This window comes from Toxorhynchites rutilus, chromosome 1 (genome assembly GCF_029784135.1).
Source record: "Toxorhynchites rutilus septentrionalis strain SRP chromosome 1, ASM2978413v1, whole genome shotgun sequence".
Taxonomy (NCBI): Eukaryota; Metazoa; Arthropoda; class Insecta; order Diptera; family Culicidae; genus Toxorhynchites; species Toxorhynchites rutilus.
Window position 1 is genome coordinate 206131993 of NC_073744.1, and position 26644 is coordinate 206158636.

Consider the following 26644-nt stretch of genomic DNA (forward strand, 5'->3'; position numbering starts at 1 on the left):
AAATTTTAATGTCGAAAAACATCTCTTCCATTTTATGATATATTTGGTAATTTGAAGCTTGATATAATGATAAAACATTATTGATTGAGAGAAAACAAGTGCAGCTCAGTGTACAATGTGACATTTTTTATTTAGACCGCATTGATTTGGAAATATTAGGCGATTTGCTTAGGGGTCCAAATTCCCCCCATTTTCCCTACGGATTGGTAGTTTGTGATGTAATTTCTATGAAAACAAGTGGCATATTGGAGCAACCACCAATGTTTGATGCTCTGTGAGCGATGGGAAACTCATTGACCGCAGTATTTCTTTTCGTTAGCGAAGTCAGAAGATCCGTGACGAAAGATTTGGGAAGTTGCTTTAATTGCGGAAAAGGTACGAGCAATTCGTTATTTCAGACTGCAGTCAAAAGCCTTGCTATCTTTTCCTGGTGCCTTGTGGTTCATCGCCGGGACGTGATTTCATGTTTTCCAGAAACCGGTTATTTACCAATATTACGGTTAAATATTCTTTTTCGACGGTGCTCGACAATAAAAAAAATTCTGTCGCGAAGTCACGTGCATAATCATACATACTTCGCTGAGAATTTAAGTTTATGCTCATAAACAGTTTTCGATTGTGGTTCACGGCATGTATAAATAACTTCACGTTTAAAATGATTCCACCTAAAAGAGGTGAAACGACAATTACGCAAGCTCATCGCGCTATAATTGCAAACAGTAGTTACAGTTCCTGAACGCAGTTACTTAGAACGTAGTAATACTGCTGCTGATCGGGCGATAAAAGAAACATCCGTGATCGTGAATCAATAATTCTCATGCTGCTTCATCTGTTGTGGCCGCACCTGTTTCCTCGCGAGCGGTCATAATCTTCTTAATCACGGACATACTGATGAATGGAAATGACGATGGCGGTTCGGAGAAGTAGCACCGGATGAAATTACCACCACTTCGAACTCATGAAGTCGACAATCGACTTCGATACTCGGCACCGAAGCGAAGCGAATGGTCCGTCCTTCCGACAGCCTATTATGCTTCTCACCGCAAAACAGTGCTGCGTGTGTGCATAAGCTATCGCGCATCGCGAAACATTTTTCCCCCCGGGGCATGCTATCTTGTCTAAGCTATTAACGACTGATGGAATAGCTGTACCTGTTGTAGTGTTTGGAATCGATTTCGGCGAGGTTTTGCACCTCACCATATGTCACAATTACAACGCCTCGGTTGTTATCCAATCGATTGTGACCGAACGTGTTTCTTGTTTTGCTTCCTTCCGCTTGCACTTTCCGCTTCTGTCCGAAACCTGCCGGAGAAGGCATAAATTACCATTGCTATCACTTTTTGATTTTGGGCGGCGAATGATTGGGTGTGTGTGTGTCTGTGTGAGCGCTGGTGAAAGTGAAGTGATGAATTTTGTGTTTTTTGTTCAACAGTCACGGGACTTGTAAAAGTTGCCCAATACGCAAACTCGGTTGAGCGAAGGAATCAACCTTTCTGAGTCTGGATTGGCAATTTACAAAGTTGAAGTAGAAGAAAAGCGTCACGAGAAATAACCTATTCCTGGAATAAACTGAATTGTCTGCCTTCGCACTAATTCCCTACGGAACGAGCCACGAACGGAAGCTAATCAGACTTATTCCTTTCAATAAATTGAACTGACTGCCTTCGCACTAATTCCGTACGGAACGAGCAACGAACGGGAGCTGATCAAAATATCGAACATCAACTAAGCGGGAGGATCAACGAGTACAAGATCTTCACGAACTCCGAGCGCAAATTATACAACTATTGCTGCGAACGTTGGAAGACTTGAATCTGAAGAACTCTCGTCAGTCGATTCAATGGAGGTGGTTTCGGACTACTTAATCGTAAGACACGATTCCAAAGACTACTTGCTTTATTCAGAGAACCTTGGGTTTTTATACAATTTTAGTTTATCCTAAATCTACCCTAAATTTAAGTCTAACGTGCGAAAGAAAGAGAAGACTATAAACGTCCTTGCTTCTTTTCATACAAGTCCTTTACCTATTGCTATCTGTTTTTCAAAACATACGATATCCATAACTGCATTCTAAGAGCAACGGAGCCTAACGCGATAAGAAATGTGTGCGATTGTTTTCGGTTCCTTTCCTTTCTACTAGGTTTTATTGCACCAGGTTTTATTGCACCCGCTCCCGATAGGATTGTTATTTTAGGATCTTACACACGGTTCGCTCTTATCGTATAGTGTTTTTCTTCTGTCCTTCTTTCGATCGTTTACGATATTGAAATTAAATTGCTAAATTCTTTCGATTTCTTACATTTCCCCTTCCGTAAATCTACCTGCTCGAATTTACACTTCAAAGAATTAGCAATTGTATAAGTATTCAGTTGTTTTTTTTTTTTTATAAATTTTTGTTAGCTATTATCTAATTCACTTTTAATTATTTTAATTCACTAATTCACATTATTTATACTCTTGGTAAAATTCGTCCACAAATGGGTTGTGTTGTCGTATCTTCCATAGGTATTGCCGTCTCTCTAGTCGTAGCAATATTGATGTCATCAGATGGTTCAGTCTTCCTTGAATTGATTGATGTTTCACGTAAATGTCGTACTGCATTCCGGTGAGAAAGAAACGTTGTGAGTGAATCCCAGCAAGATGCCATCAATTGCCAGCCGAATCCATATATGTCGTATAGAATTCTGCCGTGCATGATTGTATCGACGATAAACTTTATCATCCTGCCCATCATATATAGACCAATCGCCGTTGATGTGATGTTTCCGAGCCATGTAGACCAAGACATAAGCCGCATCCAATACCTTGTTATTGCATCGTCGATTACATCTCCAGATACTAAGGCTCCGAAGTTGAATCCTTGATCATTGGGTCGTTGTCCAATCAGCACCTTGTGTATTACATTCGTTGCCACTCTACGATCTCCTTGTTCATAAATCATATCCCTCATCTTTTTAAGATTGTCTGCATCATAGACACCACTTTGCATTAGATTTGGAAGAGGTGTGTAGGACCATGTTGTAACTATGTCCGACACTAATTTCTCTGGTGGAGTTGTTTCACGTAATCGTCCATCAGTTGTATACCATTTTCCTCCGAACATGAATTTTGCTGGTATTAAAGGTGTGCAATCTATTTCAATCCCGCGGTTCTGGAGTATTCTTGTCACAGGTGCCAAAAACATCGACCTGTTGTTAAATTCAACTGGAATTTCTTGGAAGCATCGCGCTTCGGATCTTGGCGTAACAAATACTGGTTTGCATTCAATAACATGAAGCACTTCCCCAGCAACAACTGCTGTATATCCTGACCTCTTCATTATGCTCGATACAAACTCCGTTGGATTGATTCTTGCTAATGTCAATTTAGTTTCCAGTAGAGCCTTATCTAGTTTGCACATCTCTGTCATAACCGAATTGTATACGTCGTCTAATTTCTGACCAATGTAGTTTTCGACGAATGTTATTTTCGAATTGAAGTAAGTAAATAGATCATTATTTGAACCTGACGTAGGTTTTCTAACAAATGGCGATCTCATGTTGGATAACTCCAAAACTAATATTCTGGGATGGTCTGTTTTAAACCCAACGTGTCCACATATATATGTCCTTGCTGTAGTTTTTATCGAAAATAAATGTCGTTCCGATATTGTGCTGTACACTACAACCTCTCCAATGGTTTTCATTTGGTTATTCGTTGTTTTGTTGACAACTCCTTCAAAAATAACTTCAAACTCGCTTTCTTCACATCTACGGTTCATGTCGATGTCCCAAGTTAGATAGCCTTCTTCAGCGTCCAAACAACGTCCATGTGTGTATGTACACGTTAAACCTCCTTTCAACATTATCTGGCTACTTTCAATGTCTACAGAGGCGACATAATCTTGAAGTGTAATCGTATATTCATAATATACTAAGGCGTTTGTCCACGTGTATAACGGCGTTTTGTACACTCCTCCACTGCAGGAACTGCCAGTTATTGATCCTACCACCAATACTTGACCTCTATTTGTGCTGTTGAGATTCAATTCCTGAATAACAGTGTTATCGGCTAGTGTAACTGCTCCACTATAGTGAGCTTTTCGACATTCCTCGGATGAAAACTCCTTCACGATGTAGGCAAAGCCGTGTTGATAATCAGAAGTGTGGGAGTGCATACCACAGTGTCGAATCGACCTCTTGATGATGACTTTACGTTGAAATACCTTTGTTTGAATTTTCGAATTTCTTTGTAACATTTGTATCCGAAGTTCCGTTGTTGTCAGGTTAGTTGTTGGCGGTAAGCAAGATGCCACATCCAACAAAGAATATGAAGTCATATTTACATCTGCATTGGCACAGTCGTATGCGATCAATCCATGAGATGTTGAGCCTAGTACACTGCATCCCACGAATAACATTGCAGCAATCAACAGTTGCATGAGCGTTAACCGGTTAACTGTATCTGATTTCCATCTTATTTTCCTTCTAGATTCGCCTTTTTGAGAGTAATCCGATTGTACCAAAACTTTTGAAGTTTCCGCTGTTAATACAGTTGTAGTACAAGGATTGATTCGTCGTTTCTTTTTCTTCGGCTCAAATTTCTCACAATTCACACTGCTGTTTCTTTCAATAACTTGATGGAGTGCGGTAAATGAGGTGTTCATTTTGTTTACTTCTTTAGACGTTATGTCTTTCAGAGCGGCATCCTTGCGTATATTCAATACTGCTAGCTTATGTGCTGCTCGTTTAAAGGTCCCTTTGGGTGTTTTAACGAACGCTGTACGTACTTGGCCGTCTTTTCCTTTTATAACTCCAGTTACTCGTCCTCTCAACCATAGGCCCCAACGTATAGTACTGTCTGTTATCAATACTATGTCGTCTATTTCAATGGGCTGAACTTTATGCGTCCATTTTTGTCGCGATATTAATGTTGGTATATATTGTTTCTTGAATCGATCCCAAAACTGTTGACTGTAGTGGTTCACTAGTTCCCATTGAACTCGAGTGAGGTTGTTGCTGTCCAAATTTTGAGGTGGAACGTATTCACCTGCCCGTCCAATTAGGAAATGGAACGGTGTTAGAGCCTCTTCCACATCATTATTGCACGGTATGTGTGTTAGTGGGCGACAGTTTAAGATAAACTCTACTTGTATTAGAGCTGCTTGTAACGTTTCAGGATAAGGTGTCCGACTACAACCTATCATATAATATAAATTGTCTTTAATAGTTCTGATGAGTCGCTCCCAAACTCCTCCAAAGTGCGGTGATGCTGGTGGGTTAAAGGTCCATTCTATCTTCAGTTTTACAGCTTCAGATTTCGACATCCTTTCGTCGATTTCGTGGATTAGTTTGTTTAGTTGTTTTTCAGCTCCAACAAAATTTGTGCCATTATCGCTGTATACATGTTTGATCTTTCCACGGCGGTTTTGAAAGTTTTTAAAACACATTAGGAAGTGATCTGTATCTAACTTCTCAGCCATTTCAATATGCACGGCTCTCGTAGTCATGCATGTAAAGAGCACGCCCCATCTTTTCTCTATTGATCGTCTTACCAATACTTCAAAAGGACCGAAGTAGTCCACTCCAGTATTCGTGAATGGATGAGCATACAAATCTACTCTAGCTGCCGGTAATGGTGCCATTTGAGGTGGCAAAGGTTTAGCTTTCATTATAATGCATTTAGAGCAGTCCGTTTTTATTTTGTTGAGAACTGTACGCATGTGTGGTATATAATACCGTAATTGTAATGCTCCAAGTACTACGTTATCCGAACGATGAAAGTATTTTTGATGATATTCAGCAACGATCAAACGTGTTCCATGGTCTTCAGCAGGTAAAATCACAGGATGTATTGTATTCATTTGCAATTTAGTTGCATTTTCGAGACGACCTCCAACTCTCATTACGTTATATTCATCTAGTATTGGAGTAACCGCTGATAACTGTTTATTTCTAATATCAACATAACCGTTTAATTCAATGTCATGAATTTCCTTAGCGAAATGTGTCATTTGTATTTTACGAAACACAACTCTTTCTGCAATTTTTCGATCCTCATATGTTATATTGCGATTAAAATTAGATTGTATATTCAATCGTTGGTTTTTCTTGTATTGCAGCCAATCAACATATTTTTTCACAACACATACATGGTGTATCAACACATTCCAACTGGAGTATCGTTTGATTCCGATGAATATAGAACTTGTTTGGTGCAATCCCACTACTTGTCTCAACTCTTCCGTTGACTCCTTAATCTTCCTGTTAGGATATTCGATCACTGGCTTCTTAAGGAATTGAGGTCCTTTTGTCCATATAGATTGCCCTTTGAAATCTTTTGTAGCTTCGTCGGCGGGATTTAATTCAGACGGTATATAACGCCATTGCTGTATATTGGTTGTATCTAAAACCTCAGCAACTCGATGAGTGACGAATATTTTATATCTTCTATTCTTCGGTTGTAACCATGACAAAACATTTTCCGAGTCTGTCCAGTAGGTAATACTATCTATTTTAATTCGTTGCTCGTTCTGAATGGTATTTGTCAATCTGGTTCCTAGTAAGGCTGCTTGTAGTTCCATTTTTGGAATAGACAACTGATGAATAGGTCCGACTTTTGCCTTTGCTGCCAATAATCGTATATAAACCGAGCCGTTTGCAATACAACGTAAGTATATAACTGCAGCGTATGCTCGTTCAGATGCATCTACGAATGTATGTAGCTCCAATTTTCCTGCTCCATCCGGTATTATACACCTGGGTATTTTTACGTTAGAGGCTTGTTGAATTTTCGCAAGCCAATTTTGCCACTGTTTGCTCAAATGTTTGGGTACTTCATCATCCCAGTCTAACTCGTCTTTGTGCAGCTCTTGAAGCAAAATCTTTCCCATTATCGTATAATTTGATATCAATCCTAATGGATCATACAAACTCATAACAAATGCTAACACCTCTCTTTTCGTGGGTAATCGTAGCGTTTGTCTTACTTCATTGCTCAGCTTCTTCAACGATAATCGATACCCGATCAAATCCAGTTTCGTGTTCCAATAGACACCAAGAACTTTTTCAGCACATGAATCCTTATCCTCTATTACCTTAATGTCGGTAGATTGGATCCGATCGCTGGATAAATTGCTCAGTAATTCCTTACTGTTCGATATAAAGTTTCGAATGAAGAATCCGCCATGTTGGTGTATATCGATGACGTCTTTGGTAATAGCGGTTGCCTCTCGAATGTTTGTAAAACTATCCAGATAGTCATCCACATAGTGTTGTTTTTCAATTGCCAGGGCTGCTTTCGGTTTCGATTCCATAAATGCTGCAGCGTTTTTATTTTTCACTGCTTGCGCGCATGATGGTGAACATGTCGATCCAAAAATCATTACCTCCATAATGTATACATCAGGTTCTCGATTGTTTTCACAATCTCGCCATAAAAATCGTTGAGCATGCTGATCCTCCGGTTTTATTTTGACTTGGTGGAACATCTCTTGAATATCTCCACAAACTGCAATACGTCCCTCTCTGAATCGCAGCAATACTCCAACGAGTGATGTAGTAGCATCAGGTCCAGACAAAAGATTAGAGTTAAACGATACGCCATTTATTTTTGAAGCTGCATCAAATACCAATCTTGGTTTTGGAGGTATTTTATTCTGGTTGTGAACTATAAAATGCGGGAGATAGTATGTTCTCGGAACCGCGTTAATTAGCTCTGAATGTGCTAGTTTTCTAGCATATCCCTTTTTCACATAATCAGCGAAGGTATTGATAGCCCAATCCTTCAATTTTTCATCTTGTTTCAATTTATTCTCCATAATCACCAATCTCCGTAAGGCTGTATGATAGCTGTCCGGAAATTGTACATCTTTGGTTTTCCATAGCAGACCGACCTCGTAACGGTTGTCTTTTAGCTTGATGGTGTTGTCGAGAATCTGTTGTGCTCTTTCTTCCTCTGGTGATCTTGGCAGTTTTTCCACTAATTTCACTCCAAAATCGTCGATTGAGAAGTATCGCTGCATCATTTTGCTCATCTCCTGTTCTTCCTGGATGACCATTGTATAATCTTGACGGTTTATGTTATACTCCTTTCCGTATATCACCCATCCGAGTCGCGTTTTTACTGCCATAGGACCATTTCCTTTTACTGTTTTGATGGCACTCAGTAATTCGCCGTTGTCCAATCCAATTAACAATGTAGGCTGAGCTTCCTTATAATCTTGAAGCGGAATGTCCTTCAAGTAGGGATAATTCTTGGCAATTTGTTCCATGTCAACTGTTTGGATAGGAAGATTTAGATCATGCATAGTCCGGGCCATCACTGGTTTTCCTATGCCCTTTATCCAGAATTTTACCCTCTTGCTTGAGCAGGATTTTAAACAATCCTGTGTCCATTTTAATGTAAGCGGGTCAACCTTTCCTTCCGACTCTAACATGTTAGCCATTCTCTCGTCCAATAGTGTTACTGATGATCCTGTGTCCAGGAAGGCGTAGGTGTCTATCATTCTTTCGCCGTTTTGGACTGTTATAGGAACTATTTGATAGTAAAGGTGTTCCTTGCGTTGTCGATGAATATTCGTGGTTTCTTCGGGACCTCGTCGTACGTCAGCAGCCGTATCCTGATTTCTTTTATACTCCGATCTTTGATGAAGTAAGCGATTGTGCTCCTTGTTGCACCCATCGATTCCACATATTCCTTTCATGCTACAATTTCTCATAATGTGGTCATTGGAGTTTAGGCACTTGAAACAAATTCCTTTTTTAGCCAAAAACTCTCTACGTTCCAATGTTTTCATTTGTTTGAAATTCTTACATTGGAATAGCCTATGACTGGCTGAACAAAGTGCACATTTCATAGTTTGATGAACATTAACTCGAGGTTTCCTTTCCGTAGTCGACACACTGTTATTAGACTTTTGCATCATACGGGCTATTCTTGAATGTGGCAATAACCACTTATTCAAATCGTTGAGTGTTGGGATCGAAGTGTTGCTTTGGATCACTTCAACCCATTTCACTTGTATCGTGTATGGCAGCTTCTCTATGATTTCCTCTATTAAACGATGATCACGTAGATATTCCTTTTGGCCCAGCGCCTCCATATTCACCACCATGTTATCTAGTGCGTCTGATATATCCGGAACTACGGTTCGGCTGTCCTTTTTGATACGTCTCAGGTCGTTCAGAAGTTCTTTATATACAAGATCCTTCCTTCCAAAGCATTCTTCCAGCTTTTCGATTATTTTCGGAACATTCTCTGAGTTAATCATCAATTGTTGGACGGTTTTATACGCGTCCCCTTTCAGAACTTGTTCCAGGCGGTTGAGGTTCTCTAAATTTGAGAAACCTCCCTCTGCCGTTGTATCATGGAATGTTTTCTTAAATTTTGGCCAATCCTTTGATGCGCCAGAAAATCTGGGTAGGGTCGTCAATGATTGCCTCTTTAAATATATAGTCCAGTCACTAGACATACTCACTGTTTGGGTAAATGATCGATCCGTGGGCTGATTTGTTACTTGGCCCGAGGATGACGTTGAGCATTGGCCTTTCATAGTCGCCATTAATTTGTCCATTGCATCCAGTTGTTGTTTTATCTGCTCATCTTTCTTCCGAGCAGATATTTCCAATGATGCTAATCTTTGTTGGATCTGCACGCATTTCGGGCAGATCCATTTTTCTTCCGCTGTCGGCGCGACCGTTAAGTTAACACAACCGATGTGGAACCATCGGTCACAATCGTCGCATTCAACCATATCCTGTTTATGGTCTGGTTCCGAGCACAAACGGCAATTTCCGTTTTGATTTTCCACGAAACGTATCATGGTGTTGCTTTCAAGATACTCAGCCGTTGAAATAATGTATAATTCTCAGGATCCGTTTCCAGTTGTTTGTAATTACACTTTGCTCACTTTTCAAGGCGTTGAGCCTTTTTAAGCTTTCTTAAGCTTGAGAGATTTATTTTCTCGCTTTCAGGTTAGCACACTTTCAGAAAGCTTTTTAAACTTTTAGTCCTGTTGGAATTCTTTATCCAACTTATTCACTTCAAGGTGATTTGCACTTTCACAAGGCCTTTTAAACTTTTAGTCCTGTTGGATTTGTTTATCCAACTTGCTCACTCTTATGGCGTTGAGCACGCGCATAAGCTTCTATTAAGCTTTTAATCCTGTTGGGTTCTCTATCCAACTGGCCCTTTGCTCATTCTTATGGCGATGAGCACGCACTTATGAGTTCGTTGGTAATGAAAGGCTCCTCCTCTCTGGAGCCACCAAATGTAAAAGTTGCCCAATACGCAAACTCGGTTGAGCGAAGGAATCAACCTTTCTGAGTCTGGATTGGCAATTTACAAAGTTGAAGTAGAAGAAAAGCGTCACGAGAAATAACCTATTCCTGGAATAAACTGAATTGTCTGCCTTCGCACTAATTCCCTACGGAACGAGCCACGAACGGAAGCTAATCAGACTTATTCCTTTCAATAAATTGAACTGACTGCCTTCGCACTAATTCCGTACGGAACGAGCAACGAACGGGAGCTGATCAAAATATCGAACATCAACTAAGCGGGAGGATCAACGAGTACAAGATCTTCACGAACTCCGAGCGCAAATTATACAACTATTGCTGCGAACGTTGGAAGACTTGAATCTGAAGAACTCTCGTCAGTCGATTCAATGGAGGTGGTTTCGGACTACTTAATCGTAAGACACGATTCCAAAGACTACTTGCTTTATTCAGAGAACCTTGGGTTTTTATACAATTTTAGTTTATCCTAAATCTACCCTAAATTTAAGTCTAACGTGCGAAAGAAAGAGAAGACTATAAACGTCCTTGCTTCTTTTCATACAAGTCCTTTACCTATCGCTATCTGTTTTTCAAAACATACGATATCCATAACTGCATTCTAAGAGCAACGGAGCCTAACGCGATAAGAAATGTGTGCGATTGTTTTCGGTTCCTTTCCTTTCTACTAGGTTTTATTGCACCAGGTTTTATTGCACCCGCTCCCGATAGGATTGTTATTTTAGGATCTTACACACGGTTCGCTCTTATCGTATAGTGTTTTTCTTCTGTCCTTCTTTCGATCGTTTACGATATTGAAATTAAATTGCTAAATTCTTTCGATTTCTTACAGGACTATTACTCAATTTGAATTCGAACTATTGAGTATGGAAAAGGAATTGGATCGGAATGTTGGTTGTCATAACATTACATTGGTATTCATCGGATAGGACAGCCCATTTGACCCAAATTAGAAATATTATAACGTACGGTTTATCTACAAAATTAATGTTTAACGATGATAATACGATTTATATTGAATTCATTTCAAAATAGTGTTGTTTCAGTAGTAAGTGAACCAGAATATTTCAGAAGGTGACTTAGAACGATTCTGTTGCGATCCCATTCGAAAAATGAGAAAATTTGGTGCCGGATACAGTTGTAAAATCTTTGAATTAATGGAATTGAGTAACATTTTAGAAAAATTTTGTGTTTGGTTAGGTGTTTTCATTAATTTTCTCCCAAAAATTTTAGGGAGTTGTGCCTGGGACACGACCGCTTGGTTGATGTAGAACTACTAAATTATTTCAATCAATTCCAATCGAGGCTACTTTTCATTGTAACCGGAGTATCCAAACGGCATATCGATGAACTATCTCTCACAACAAGAAATATTTTATGCAAAAACTAAATATTTTAAGCTTTCTTTAATTTTCTTACTAAGCGATCGTTCGTGGGTTTAACCTTTGAACTTGTAACGGAAGGTATCGAACGGAAAATATCGGAAACGTTTTTAAAACACGCGTTTACTTTTTGGGAATATATATTTTGCAACGTTTACTCGTTGGTAGTCGGCTTACAATTGGTTCGGGTTTTCCTTTTCCTCTCTCTGCAGAATCTAACTCATACTGTTCTCTCACACACAGAATCAGTCACTCTACAAAATGGTCACTCATGCATACAAGCACTCATTCAATTTAGACCAGAACAGTGTGGCCAATTCATCAATCATTACAACTCGGCCGTCCTGACATCTGATCATCCCGATCATAAAATCTTACAATTTTAATGTATTTTAATCGTGTTAGTAAGTGAGGCCAATATCCCGTGGCCTACTCGGGGTTAGTAGGTCACAACATATGTAAAACACACACAACATATATAAAGCAAAGCAAGTGCAACATTCCGTTCAGTGTTTGTATTCGTGTAACTCAATCACCATAATTATTGTAAGAATCACGCCAATCGGCCCAACGTTTCAATCTTGAAGCTTCAATTATACCATCGTATGGAATTTGAGAAATTTGTGCGTTTTCTATATCCCTAATTACATACCGATCATTGGGGAGAACTTTGTAGACTCGATAAGGTCCCTTGTATTTAGGAACAAACTTTTTGTTTGTACCAACGGTTGTATCGACGTTCCGAATCACTACAAATTCACCTACCGAATATGTTACCGCTTGCTTATGTTTCTTCTGAAAGAGTGCTGAGCTTTTCTCCTGTGAATCACAAATATTTGTTGCTGCCGTATTTCTCAATGACTCTAAGTCTCTACCAACATCGTTATCTTGCTTTTCTTCAAGAAACTCCGTAAGCCTGTCAACCTCGCGGCCTCGCTGATTTATCCCAAAGAGGAGCATACAAGGTGTTTGACGAGTTGTTGAATGGACAGAGTTATTAAGGGCATACTCAGCTTTCACGAGCATCTTTGACCAATCGGAGTGCTGAATTGGTTCAGATACCTTAGCCAGCATGGACTTGATAATTCTATTCACCCTTTCGACTTGCCCATTCGCTTGTGCTGACGCAGTGCCTACTTTAACGTGCTCAATATTGTGGTCCAGCAGGAAAGAACTGAATTCTAAAGACGTGAAACACGTCCCTCTATCACTGACAATACGTCTGGGTCGACTGTAATGTTCAAAATACTTTTCAAGACATGCACAAACTTCTTTAGTGCTGGTAGAATTGACCGCGTACAGCTTAACATGCTTCGTGAACGCGTCCACTACAGCAAGTATGTACTTCCTCTTTGAAATGACGGATGGTAACGGTCCAAAATGGTCAATATGCAGGGTATCGAAAGGGATAGGTTTTTTCGGAATACTGTGGAGGGTTTTGTGGTTACTAGTTGGTGAAACGGAGTACATGATGCACCGAATACAGTTTTGAATAAACTTTTCTACCTTCTCTCTCATGTTTGGAAACCAATAATGCATCTTAATCTGTTCAATGCATTTAGTAATGCCCATATGACCAATCTTCTCATGAGCATGGCGTATGACATTGGTCTCCATTTCCTTAGGGACGTAAAGCAGAATTTTGTCATCACCACTAGAACGATATACTAAACCATCTTCTAAGGCGAAACCGTTCACTGAACCATTTTCCAACTTTTCCCTGAGAGTAGTCACGTCGCTATCACGATTTTGTGTTATTTGCAACTGGAATGTTATATCTTCTGGATCGATGACGGAAACGACCTGTTCTGAATCCTCAGTAGACCGAATAGAGACGGAGGGAAGACGGCTCAACGCATCAACGTGGCTCATCAATTTACCACTTCTGTGTTGAATGGTATAATGAAAATTTTCCAGCTCCATTACCCAGCGAGCGATTCTTCTGATCATGTTTGCTCGATTTACAGTCATCGTAACAGAATTACAATCCGTTACGATTCGGAACGGTATCCCTTCTAAGTAAATCCGAAATTTGCGAAGAGAATAGATGATGGCCAACGTCTCTAATTCGAAGCTATGATAACGAGACTCGGCTGGACTCGTTCGCTGTGAAAAGTATGCAACAGGATGATATCTACCATCTCCCTGCTTCTGCAACAGTATCCCTCCAAACCCATCTGCACTAGCGTCACAATGCAATTCGGTCTCTTTATCAGGGCTGTACAAAGCCAACACAGGAGCAGCTATCAAACTGTTCCGCAATGTGTTGAAAGACTGAACGCATTCTTCGTCAAAATTAAAATTTGCCTCAGGTTTTGTCAAAATTCTCAGTGGTTTTGATATAGACGAAAAGAAAGGAACAAACCGACGGAAGTACGAAAACAATCCAAGAACCTTCGACAGCTGTTTAGCATCCGTCGGTATAGGCATTGACTTAATAGCTTCTAAATGTGATCCATTTGGACGAATGCCCTTTTTGTTAACAGTGAACCCCAACAAATCAATTTCAGAGTAGCCAAACAAACATTTCTTGAATTTTACCTCCAATCTAAACACAGCAAGTTGTCTCATAACACGCTTCAGCAAATCAAGATGTTCCTCAATCGTATGCGTCGCTAGTGTTACATCATCTAGATACACTACTAATGAACCTTCTTTAATGAACGGTTCCAGCACTCTGTTTATGAAGCGCTGAAACACGGCAGGGGCGTTCCGCAATCCAAAGGGCATCTTCTGGTACTCGTATTGACCACCCGGAGTAACAAACGAAGTGTACGCAATGGAATCAGCAGCCATGTTGACCTGATGAAACCCGTTTTTCAGATCCAACACAGTGAAATACTGTTTACCCTCAAGGCGCTCCAAACAATCATCAATCAAGGGGATTGGATAACTATCGCGTACAGTAATTTTATTTAAAGCTCGATAGTCGACACACAACCGTTTCTCTCCTGACTTTTTTGGTCGCAATACAATGGGAAACGAATAGGGAGAATTACTAGGTCGAATAATACCTTCTGCAAGCAAGTTTTCCACAATGTTATCCACGTCTTTTCTATCGGAATATGATAATCGCCGGGGAGCAAAACTTATCGGAACGTCTGAAGTCAGTTTTAATCTCATCTCATAGTCATGTTCTCGAGCCGGAATACTAGAGTGGTCTAAATAATCATGTTGAATAACTTGCCTGAATTTTTCACGGATGTCGGGACTCAACTCGTGGTTGATGTTGTATGGTTCAGGTTGTTCGTTACTCATGTTGATGGAAAAAATGTCAGGGACGGGATAATCGCATGAATCATAATCACACGAATAAATGTGGGGACGACAATTCGAACACAATCTCAAGCTGACTGAATCGGGTCGAAAACCGGAATCATTTTTATAAAGATTATATACGCAATGTAGTAGTTCACCGGAAATTTTTATTTTGTTTCTTTCATGGAGTTCAACTTTTGGTTTAGTAAGATCGTTAACAGAACAATGATCATATAAAGTAATTCCAAAATTCTTCAGAAAGTCTCGTCCCAACAGTAAAGGATGGCAAATGAAATGATCTGGGACAGTGTACACCTTTATCGTTTTGGTTCGACTGCGGAATGTTACTCTAATAGGAATGATGCCGTATGTACACAAGGGGAATCCTCCTACACCTTTGTAACCAGAATTCCTCTTCTCTGTAGGGATTAAAGGACCTGGGACTACCGATCTTTGTATCAAATTAATCGGACTTCCCGTGTCAAAAAGAGATGTGAATGTCTTACTTAGTTGCACTTTAGAATTAATTCGGAATATTGCACTTACTTTGTTAACCTCTGGTACAGCTCCACCGTTCGTCTCAAACGTAACTTCATCAACCGCAACTGGTTCACGGCGAGCTTCATGTACCAAAGCAACTTGTCGAAGCGCTGGAGCCGGCTTGGGACACTCCTTCAGTTTGTGTTGGTTCGAACCACACCGGAAACAGGATCCAATCTCCCGTTTTGGCTCCGGACAAACAGCAGAAAAATGTCCAACACCAGAGCAGTTGAAACATCGCACGTCGGAAGTTAAAGTTTTCGCTGTTGGTTTGATGATAGATTTTCCTTTCCCTTGTGTAGACGGAGAAACGAAATACATGTCCCGCAACTGTGAGTACCGATGGGCCAATTGTTTCAACTGTGCAATTGTCGTCGCTGGATAGAGCACCGCAATGTTAGTGGATCGATCGCGGAACCCATCCACAATCATCTCCACTGTCTGCCTTTCGTCGATGTTTGCTCGTGATGCGATTTCCTGCATTTTCAAAATGTAGCCCATAACCGTGGTTTTTGCAGCGCTGAAAGTCGTCTTCTTCATGATGTCGATAATCTCCGAGATTGAATGCACATGACTAAAGTTCTCCAGAAAACCAGCCCTGAATTCCTGGTAGGTTCCTGATCGGTCCACTCTAAGAAAAAGTTCACCTTCGGATCCAGGTTCCATCAGCCGACGAACACACATAAGCCGGAAGTCATCGTCACCGTGAACGGTATCACACGCTTGCTCGAAATCACGGATCCATTTATTTGCGTCGTACAATTCGCCACCACGGAAAGGCGGAATGCAATACTTAATGTCACGAAAATCTGGTGGCTTGCCCGGAGCAAAATTCGCCACGTTCATCCCCGCTTCAATCGCTGCGATTTCACGGCGCAGATCCGCCATTAGTCTTCGTTTTTGTAATATACGTATTTCAACATTCAACTGCCGTTCTTCCTCGTTCTCTTCACCATTACCATCATTTTGTTCTGGATGAGGTAGTACGGCAGCAGCCCCGCTATTTTCGTCAGCATTATTTCTTTCTCTCAACATCACTGTATCATAAAGGCACCGCAGGTGCCGAACCGTAGCTGAAAGCGGAAATTCAATATGGCGATCCTGCAACCACGCCATCAGCTCAGTTTTGGACATACGATCTGGAGACGCCATTTCTCTTCTGAAACCGGAACGCTTGTTTTCTTCCCGAAAACCGGGTCTTCGAAACGATATCCCACTTCTGAGGATGTAACGGAAGGTATCGAACGGAAAATATCGGAAACGTTTTTAAAACACGCGTTTACTTTTTGGGAATATATATTTTGCAACGTTTACTCGTTGGTAGTCGGCTTACAATTGGTTCGGGTTTTCCTTTTCCTCTCTCTGCAGAATCTAACTCATACTGTTCTCTCACACACAGAATCAGTCACTCTACAAAATGGTCACTCATGCATACAAGCACTCACTCAATTTAGACCAGAACAGTGTGGCCAATTCATCAATCATTACAAACTATTATTAATTGATCTTTTTATTGGCCGTTTTACAATTTTCTCTTTTTATAAATTTTCTAATATTCCTAGCAAAGTCATTGTAATATAAAATTATTACAGGTCGGATTATCCGGAATGATGATTTTATTTTCACTCCGGATAATCGAATCATAAAAAAATTAAAAGAATCTCTCGGTAAACGTAAAATAAGTATGATTTGCACTGATTTCTTTGTATATTGCAGTATCGTATCTAGAAATTGAAAAAAAATATTCATCGCCAAATCGCCTCATGAACCAAAATATTATTCAAATGGTCAAGTCAATGCATCAGACAAAATTCTCGTTCTAGATCCTTTAATCATTTACAGAAAAACATGTTTCTTCAATATTTGGAATACATATTTGAATCGTTAATATTTATTTTCAAAGTTCTTTATCCCAGGTGGACCCATTCCACCTGAAATCCATTTTCACTTTCGAACAAAGATCAATTTCGTTGGCGAAAATGTCGAATGGACCAACAACGCTCATTAAGATGGAATTGTGAAACATATGGGAATTCATCCATTTTCCTTCAGAGTTTTCTGAAATTTTTCCGATTTTTTTCTCCATAACATTCATTTACGGATAGACAAATTGGACAATTGCTTCCACGGATTTCACACATAGCAACACATTTGGCGATTCATTTTTATTTATATAGATGGATTAAAAGCACCAGGTCCTTAAGGATTAGCAGCTGTATTCCTGAAGATCTTGATATTGCATCTTCAACATGAAGCTACAAACTGGAATATTCCCAGAAAAATGGAAACAATCTTTTTTGTTTCCTATCGTCAAATCGGGCATTAACCCTTTAAATAAGGGGAAGCACGATAGCGCTCTTCTTGTTTTATGTTAATATTTTTGGTTGGCACCTTTTAACGTAGGATTTCGTCTTTCGAAGATATTTGTAAAAGAGGACTTCACGCGCTTCGTGCAGCAAACCATAATTGTGAATGAAATTGTGTAAATATAATGTTCCCATTATTTAAAAAAAATGTATATATAAATAAGGAATTTGATGTTAATACGTTTTTTAAATCACACTTTTTGTGTGTTTTCTTCCATCAATACAACATTTGTGACCTAATAAGTCATCTACGTTTTTTAGTATTTTTTTAAATATACCCAACCTCATCCGCATTTTTTGCATATGCTCACAAAATTTGCTCCACACTCAAAATAGAATAACATGTGACAACATTGCTTCTTCAAAGGTCATTCAACTAACCAATTTATAGACATTTTTGACTTTTATTCTGAATGCAATAGAAAACGACAAACACGTAGCAGCTCTTTACGCGGATTTTAGTAAAGCGTTTGACCGCATTGACATTCCATTAGGGGGAGACGGGGTAAGACCGTCCGGCGGGGTAAGACGGACCACTTCTAGTTCTATAAGAAATCCTCAGTATTTTGGCAAATATGCTACGCAAGAAGCATTAATAGCATATTTTTTGTTATTCCGAAACACCTTGCAACACATGAGCGCACGAAATATCAAAATTGTAAGCAAAACAAAGTTTTCGTCTATTACGGTTGCAAGCGATTTAATTTTCAAGGTAAACGAAATAAGGATTTCTCCAGCAAAAACTGTATATTCCGTTAGTTGCCAGTATCCCAGCCCTTCATTAGATTGTTCCGGTTCTGCTTGCATCAAAAGGTATGTGAAATACAGTATAAAATGCGTGTAAAGTTCAAAATAATGCAAAAGGTGCTCTGGGGGGAAGACGGACCATTTTCGACAGGGTAAAAGCGCCACACGTTGTGATATCAACATATCGAATCGGAACCAGAAATATCTATTTCGGGGTCATTAAGACTTCACGTGAAATCTTTTGAGAGATTTTAGACCCACGTAGATAATCGTCCGATAATTTGGTAAATTTTTCACGATTTTTTTGAAAACTCTCCACATGGAATATAGATAGCCTTTTCAGAAGTTTGTGTGTAGTTTATGAACAAACCCTAAACATATAGTTCCTTAGACAACACTGTCCCTGTTATTTTTACTAGACTAAACTGTTTGAAAATAGTATCGCTCCGTCTACCCCGCGGGTGGCTCTTCTTACCCCGCCAGCAAAATAAGAAGTGTTTTTTTATCATTTCAAAAATTAACAACAGTCAACACACAACAGTTACACATTTTTTAGTAGTAGATTATTGTATACTCAATGATATGTATCACAACAAATAGGGGAAATCCTAAAGGACGTTTAACTGAAAATTGGTTTTCTTAGGGGGGCGGTCTTACCCCGTCTTTCCCTACTACTCTTTAAATTGCAGTAGAGTGGAATGGAACAAGGACTTGTAAACTGGCTCAACTCCTATCTAACAAATCATGACCAAATTGTTCATTCTCAAAGCATTCATTCCATTCTGTTCTTTAATGACATTTCCTTCGTTCTCAAGCCTATTAATGTACTTGTGTATGCCGACGACATGAAGCTTTCCGCGGAAATTGTAAGTGATAACGACCTTGGAGCATTCCAAAACGAAATACATGTGTTGTATACTTTATGTAATAAAAATCTACTACAACTCAATGTAACAAAATGGAATTCTATACCATTTAGCAGAAAAAAAATCATATACCAAATATTGTAATACGTCTTCAAAACGTGAAATATGTAAAATAGTTAGAGATCTAGGCGTCGTCCTTGACTGCAAAGTTACATTCATAGAACACTACAACCCTGTAATAAATATGGCAAATAGTGTGTTGAGCTTTGTCAAACGCTTCTCAAATAACATCCAGAAAACATCTACGAGTATATATATATAAAATGGATTTCTGTCTTTCTGATTGTTATGGACTCGGAAATTACCGAACCGATCGACATGAAAATTGGTATGTAGGTGTTTTTTGGGGCCGGGGAAGGTTTTCATGATAGTTCGAGACTCCTCTCCACTCTATAGGGGCCAAAACCAATAAAGCAAACGGAACCAAATTTGGCATGTGCAGGTTTTAGATGGGAGATGTAGAAGTGGGGTGTGCATAACTCGATAACTAATCAAGCAAATTGAGCCAAATTTGGGATGTGAGAGTTTTTAGGTACGAGAAACATTTCTATGAGGGTATGACACCCCTCCCTCCTCTGGAACGGAGAGGGAGTCCCATAAAAATAATACACATATACCAAACATGACAATAAGAAAATTTCGGTAAACTCTGAAGTAAAATAGGAATGTTCGGAAAATTGAATTCCCAAATGTTCTACAATTACTTCGTAATAAGCCTTTTACTCCATTTAATGTTTGCGCTAACGAAATTAATCTTTGTTCGAAAGTGGAAATGAATTTTAGGTGAAAAAACGCACTGCTCTATCGTCTAACTATATAAACAAAAATGAATCGCCAAATGTGATGGTAAGCGCAAAACTCGAGAAAGGAAAAGTCCAATTAGAGCTGTCTTCATTTTATTATACTTTTGGTATCAAACATGTATTCCATGTAACGGAGAAACATGTTATTAGAAAGTGGTTTAGAACATCATGAACGAGAATTGTGTCTGAAAATAATCTGATATTATAATGACGATTTTTGGTAGAAGTACTAGGAATTTTATAGTAAAAAGGTAATTTCAAAGGGTCGATTAGAAGGGTGACCGGAATAAATCGCCACAGTAAACAACTGCAACAGAAACAACCGCTTAGAAAAAGTGTAGTAGGCTAGAAATATTTGGCGCGGGAAAAACATCATGTGCCTCACATTTCTATTATAAATTTATTCTCTTGTTCTCGTTTTTCGAAATTTATTCTGAGGACAATGTAATGGGGACGAAGTCCCCATTTGGCGAGGATAAGGAATCGAGGCGGTCCATGCCGCCAAGATGACGCAATCCGAGTCCACCGCCGACCCGCCGTCGGAAGCGGCGGTGTCTCGCACGCAAACCTGGGATCCACTGATTGCCCGGTTAGTTTGAAACATAGGATACGATCCTTTAGCAATGTCCGACCGAGCTCTAGCGAGCGTCGGACGGTATACGTCTGCCCGGGGCGTTACGTTTGCCTGGGGCGATACGTTTGCCCGGTTAATTCTTGTTTTGAAATACAATACCGCGCCACAATATTTATAGCCTACTACACATTTTATAAGCGGTGGTTTCTGTTGCAGTCGTTTTCTGTGGCGATTTATTCCGGGAACCGATTAGAAGATCAATCAATGAACAGTTCTGCGATTGGACCCATTGACGTGTGCTTAGTAAGAAAACGTGATTGTTTGAAGGTATTGATAACTAAAAATAAATTTTGGGCGGCACGAAGTTTGCCGGGTCAGCTACTTATAATATAGATTTATTTTCAGACACAATTCTCGTTCATGATGTTCATGATGGTATGTTTTGAATTCATGCACTGTTTACGGTGATTGAAAAAATTCAAACAGACAATGGTAAAAAAGCATTAAGAGTTTTGACATAGAACTATGTTTTTGATTTTAATATAGGGGGGTCACTCTACGAGAAATGCAACGATTCATTAAGAGTTTTCAAACGCATATTACTCAAAATCGTTATTGCGACATATTATGTGTTATATACCATTAGACAGGAAATTTATCCAACAATTGTTTGCTTGAAACATGAACATTAAATATAGTAAAAAAGTTAAACTATTTGACGAGTAAAATGGGTATGTTTTGACGTAGGACTACGTCTTTCATTTCTATACCGGGGTGTAAAATCAAAGTTTCGAAAACGAAAGCGTTAAGCCGAAGACCGAGATTTTGAGTGTTAATAGCTCCTAAACAACTGAACGAAACGGTATGATAAACACTTCATTCGAAAGATAAAATGTCTACGCGTTCTATACTTGTTACTTTCTGATCCAAAAACTTGTTTCAATAGTCTTAAATTTGCTTTCAAAATAGGCTATTGAAATCACCAATCGGTATATAAGCGAGGGCCGCTCGGAAATCCACTCAGTTCTAATTGAACAGCGATTGGAGCATGTTGTCGCTGTTGTGGTGAAGCTCTTCATTTATCATGAAAGCGCGGATGAACGGTGTCACCAAGAGCCTGTTTGTGCACCTTAGGCCAGAAGGGAATCCATCAGGAGGAGAGTGATGCTACAAACGATTCCCCGGGAAGATCTCGAAGCAGCCGCTACACACACACACATACACGCACGGAATTCTTCCCGTTTGGATCGAGAAAGATCCGGAAAATAATCTGCCAGTTCCTCTAGGAATTTAGAAATACATTCATGTGAAAGAGTTTATTTGAATGTTTTCTATCCATGTAACACTGTGACCAAATATGTTTCAATCAAGTGCTATTAACAGATGGTTATCGAGTTAGCATTAACCACTGGTGGGCTTCCAATATCGAGGAAAATGTGGAAATATCTAATCGTTACTGAAAATAATCTGCCAGTTCCTCTGGGAATTTAAAATTACATTCATATGAAAGAATTTATTTTAATGTTTTCTATCCATGTAACACTGTGACCAAATACATTAGGTTTTGTGATTTTTCAATCAATCGCAATCAACAGGATAGCTTCTGAAGATTATTCTTCCCCATCAGTAGGATATTTCCGTATCCAATATTGGATGCATAAAACCTTGTGCCTCCAACGTAACGCTCTCGTTTTCGAAGTTCTCCAAATATTCATTCATTCAGAATGAATTCAGATTCAACTTCATACAAATGATCTCTAAATCAACGATAGTCCTACGTCACCCTTGCGGTTATACCATAGATATAACCCATTTCCTGTTTTTTGATTGCACTAACCTTTTGCTTTCCTCCCCGACGTAACTAGCAATCTTATTGCCTACATTCGGGCGTTAGTTCACAATGTCAATCGGTGCGTATTATGAATTATTCTCCATTTGCCGGTAACAACAGGCACTTATCAGCTGTTGTCCAATCAATTCGTACTCAGTTCACATTTTTCTCTACTAACAATATATATAATGTTGGTCCAGGTTATCATGATATCGAGCATGTTATTTGGTAATGTGAAAAATTCAAATAAAGTATTTAACTGGATGCTGATTTAGAGGTTAGAAAGGGTATATTCACGTGTATCAGATTATGATAGTTTGAGTAGTCGCGATCTTAATATATGTATGTTTTTCTTAGAAGCCCACTTCACTTCCTGGAATGCACTTGCCCATTCTCCTTTCCCTTTCCTATATATAAGCAGAACTTAGCACCCAATAAGATCAGTTCACTACAGGAACTACACGAACTTCCTAAGAGAGCACTAATGGGCATAGGATACTCAATATACATCACCTGACAATAAAGTTACTACAAATCCCTACAAACATTGTTCCGGACAACGTGGCAACGAAAGAAAAAAAGCTGTTTATATCTATGATATATTTTTGTAGTCATAGATTTATTTGACTTAAGCTTATATTTATGTAGATCTTGACTATTTAGACTTGTGCTTGAAAATGATAAGTGATGACTTCTTGTCTTCTTCTGCATAATTGAATAAACAGAAGAAAAGGGTTGTAATGGCTTTAATGGCATTTTTGTGTTCATTCGAACAGAATGTGGTTCTGGATTTTACCACGTTATCTCATCTAACCCGTTTAAAGGATACAAGTTCATACAGGAAACAATTTTTATCAGGGCTTCCATTTGATGTATCAGGATAGAAAAAAAAACAGATTTTGAACATTGAAAAAACTCAATTCAAATGCAATTAGATCTCGTCCGTGCTCCTAGGCCCAGACCTATCAACTTTTATACAATGATTTATTACGAATTTCAACCAATTAAATTTCAACGTGAATTCATTTTATTTTGGGACGTCATTCTGTTTCCGTGATTTTTATTTTAATTATCATGACAGTATTTTTTTTACGCACATGCATGTTTATTTAATTTTGTTTTCTTTTAATTTCAGAAACAAACATCGACTTTGATTCTAAGCGTGAATCGACACTGGAGTTCCAGTAGCGCACCAACAGCGTATGTTAGTATGGCCGACTATTGCAACATTAGAAGTACCAGCAGCAGCGCCAGCAGTGGTGCTGTCAGCTGTTTGGGCACATTCAGACCATCACCAGGCTACCAACATCACACGCCACTGATCAGGGCTCCGCGTGCTGGCAGCGGCCGTGGGGGTGGCCTGATGATGGCAGTCGACACTGAGGGACGCGTGGGAACGATCGATAGCAGTAGTAGCGGCAGCACTACCGGCCAAAGGGTGCGAATCGTTCGGTTGACTCGACCACAGAGCCTAGGTCATCATCAATTCGGTAGTGCGTGCAGCAACTTTGGTTTCTCCGTCCGCGGTGGACTCGAGTACGGCACGGGATTCTTCGTGTCGGCGGTCGAAAAGGACAGCGAAGCAGACCGGCAGGGACTGAGGGTAAGGTCTGGTTTGTAACAATTTCTTCTGTAAACGTTAAACGGGTTAAGCTGTTTGTTTGCAAATAAGTGTGTGATTGGATTAAATTTAGTGGGAGAAAATGCAAAAAAGCAATAATCAATAATCATGTTAGATGTTGTCTCACATTTCATTAATAGCTGTGTCTTTTAGGTTGGTGATCAAGTCATCCGGGTTAACGGCTACCATGTGGATGATGCGGTTCACCGTGAGTTGGCTCAATTTGTATCCAATCAGGAACGTCTGGTGCTGAAAGTGCGCAGTGTTGGGATATTGCCAGTGAAGGAGTAAGTACACGATTTTCGATTATATAATAGCATTAATAATATAATATAATAGCATTAATAAATAAGCGTTACTAAAGCTTACTTAAGGCTAATTGAAAACGTCACTTGTGATGGTATCCTTTACTAAGCAGTATTAATGCTTATATAAGGCTCCATAGAAACGTCAAGTTATTTAGATTCAAACCTGCAACATGTGTGAATCACTGTTGATGGAGATAAATGAATTGAAATTAGCCCTTTCTCAATAACTGATCAGATTCCTGCCCAAAAAGATCATGTATAAGATTCTGAAAATAAACAAAGCAATCCTATATGGTAGCACTAAATGCGTAAATAGGGCTTTCATTGATGCTTATTTTCTTTCAATGTTTATATGCATTAATAATGTTGATATAAAGCCTATAAGCGTTATAAAAGCCGATATACACTGAATCCTTTTTTTACGTAACTGATGCGTGCGCGCAAAAAAAAATCGTAGTAAGTGTCAAATCGCGTTATTTCAAGAGAATTGCGTAAAAAATCACGTAAAAAAATCGCGTAAAAAAGAATTCTGTATACTGCGATTTGGCAGAGATGCAGAATTAGTGCTATAATAGAGCTATGGGTTAATAATTCTAAATTGTTAACATTTGAATGAAAATTATTACTCGATGTTATTTGCATACTTAGAAGACATAGTCCTAACCCTAATTATACCATGTTTCGTTATTTTTTACTTGCATTTTCGCCAAAACTTTATCCATAAATAAAAACATTATCAGACACAATTTTCGTTCAAAATTTTTACTCACTTGCATGAAATGTGTTACTCTGTTATATAGAATACATATTTGAAACGGTATAGCATTTTCCATTTATATTCTTCGTCTTTAAAGTTTTATTCCACCCGAAACCCGTTATCATTATTACAGAAATGGAACAGAAAGCTCGATGTCGTCTATATCGAACTGTGTGGCAAGATATTGTCACAACTCGATTGGACTTGAGCCGAATGAAAAAAAATCGAACCCGAAAAAAATACAGAATGAAAAAAATTCGACCCGTCCGGGTTATTCTGACTCTGAATCGTATTTCAGAAAACGGATGAGAAGTTGATCAGTAGACGGATCTTGAATTTCCGAGCCAAATATACTATCGATTTCCATGACAATGCAATGCGTTTTAGCCTGGTAGTAGCAAAGGCTGTGTCGGCGTTGCTAATGCGTCTTGCAAATGAATTTATTCTTCCTCACGTCGCTTCTGTAGATGTCGTAGGAATCACAGTCGTTCGCTATCTACCTTCGCGTACGTGTCGACTATGAATTATTGACACAGCTCACCATATCGTAGGAAGACGTTGCCTTGACTGCGTCGAATTGTCGTACGATACACATGAAAATCCATTGAAAGCACTCTGTTGTTCGTTTTGCCTCTTGTAACCACATATTCATAAATATTATGAATTAAATAATAGCGTGATAGCGTGATCTAAAGGATTTCAATGATTCATTGTGCTCTTTCGTTGAGGTGCCTGGCTTTATGCGAATTGAGATTACTTGCGCTTGTGTGGATGAAGGTTCGACGAAGCGCCATTTGTCATTCAGCAACGTAAATAAATTGGTTCTGTTTGAAAAATGAGCCCTAATTTTTTTATTTGTATATTGTGTATACTAAAATCGTGGAATAAAAAAAATGGGTGGGTTATATCTATGATATAACCGCAAGGTTGACGTGGGACTACCTTTACTTAGCAATTATTTGTTTGCATTGATTTAATTTTTGATTGAATAATACAATTTCCGAATTCAATTGAATTCAATATATTTGCTTTGTGCGTAAAAAAAATTGTATAATGCCATGTGAGGTGAATTCATGCATTTGGATAGATTATGTTCTTCGTTACAGGTAAATTTAATGACAGTCCTTTTACGTTTGGTATGATAACATCTTGGTTTTGAAGTCGGTGTTAGACAAACACATTTCAGCCGGAATAAAAATGCCCCCGAATTGCCAATTTCCCCACGCTCCGTGGATTAGAAGTCTGTGTTAGAGA

General features: G+C 39.1%; 2 protein-coding genes across 2 annotated transcripts in view; one reads left to right on the forward strand and one right to left on the reverse strand.

Annotated features, from left to right (window-relative positions):
* LOC129774909 (uncharacterized) overlaps positions 1-26644 on the forward strand; it is a 52007-nt gene that overhangs the window by 22067 nt on the left and 3296 nt on the right. The window contains exons 2-3 of the mRNA XM_055778979.1: positions 23840-24307; positions 24479-24612. Coding sequence (XP_055634954.1) covers positions 23915-24307; positions 24479-24612 — 527 coding nt within the window. The 5' untranslated portion in view covers positions 23840-23914. The remainder of the gene's footprint in view (positions 1-23839; positions 24308-24478; positions 24613-26644) is intronic.
* Positions 816-9802, reverse strand: LOC129761709 (uncharacterized). Its single transcript, XM_055759448.1, has 3 exons — positions 6736-9802; positions 1152-1302; positions 816-888 (listed from the first exon to the last, which is right to left on the reverse strand). Exons 1-3 carry the CDS (start codon positions 9800-9802, stop codon positions 816-818), a joined length of 3291 nt encoding a protein of 1096 aa, XP_055615423.1.

Bases quoted from the DNA above. Each gene is read 5' to 3' on its own strand.
- LOC129761709 (XM_055759448.1), bottom strand. From the start codon at position 9,802: ATGATACGTTTCGTGGAAAATCAAAACGGAAATTGCCGTTTGTGCTCG. The intron at 1,303-6,735 runs GTATAATACCGG...CTTCTCCGGCAG, and splicing joins TAACGTAAAAATACCCAGGT to GTTTCGGACAGAAGCGGAAA. The intron at 889-1,151 runs GTACAGCTATTC...TCCATTCATCAG, and splicing joins GATTCCAAACACTACAACAG to TATGTCCGTGATTAAGAAGA.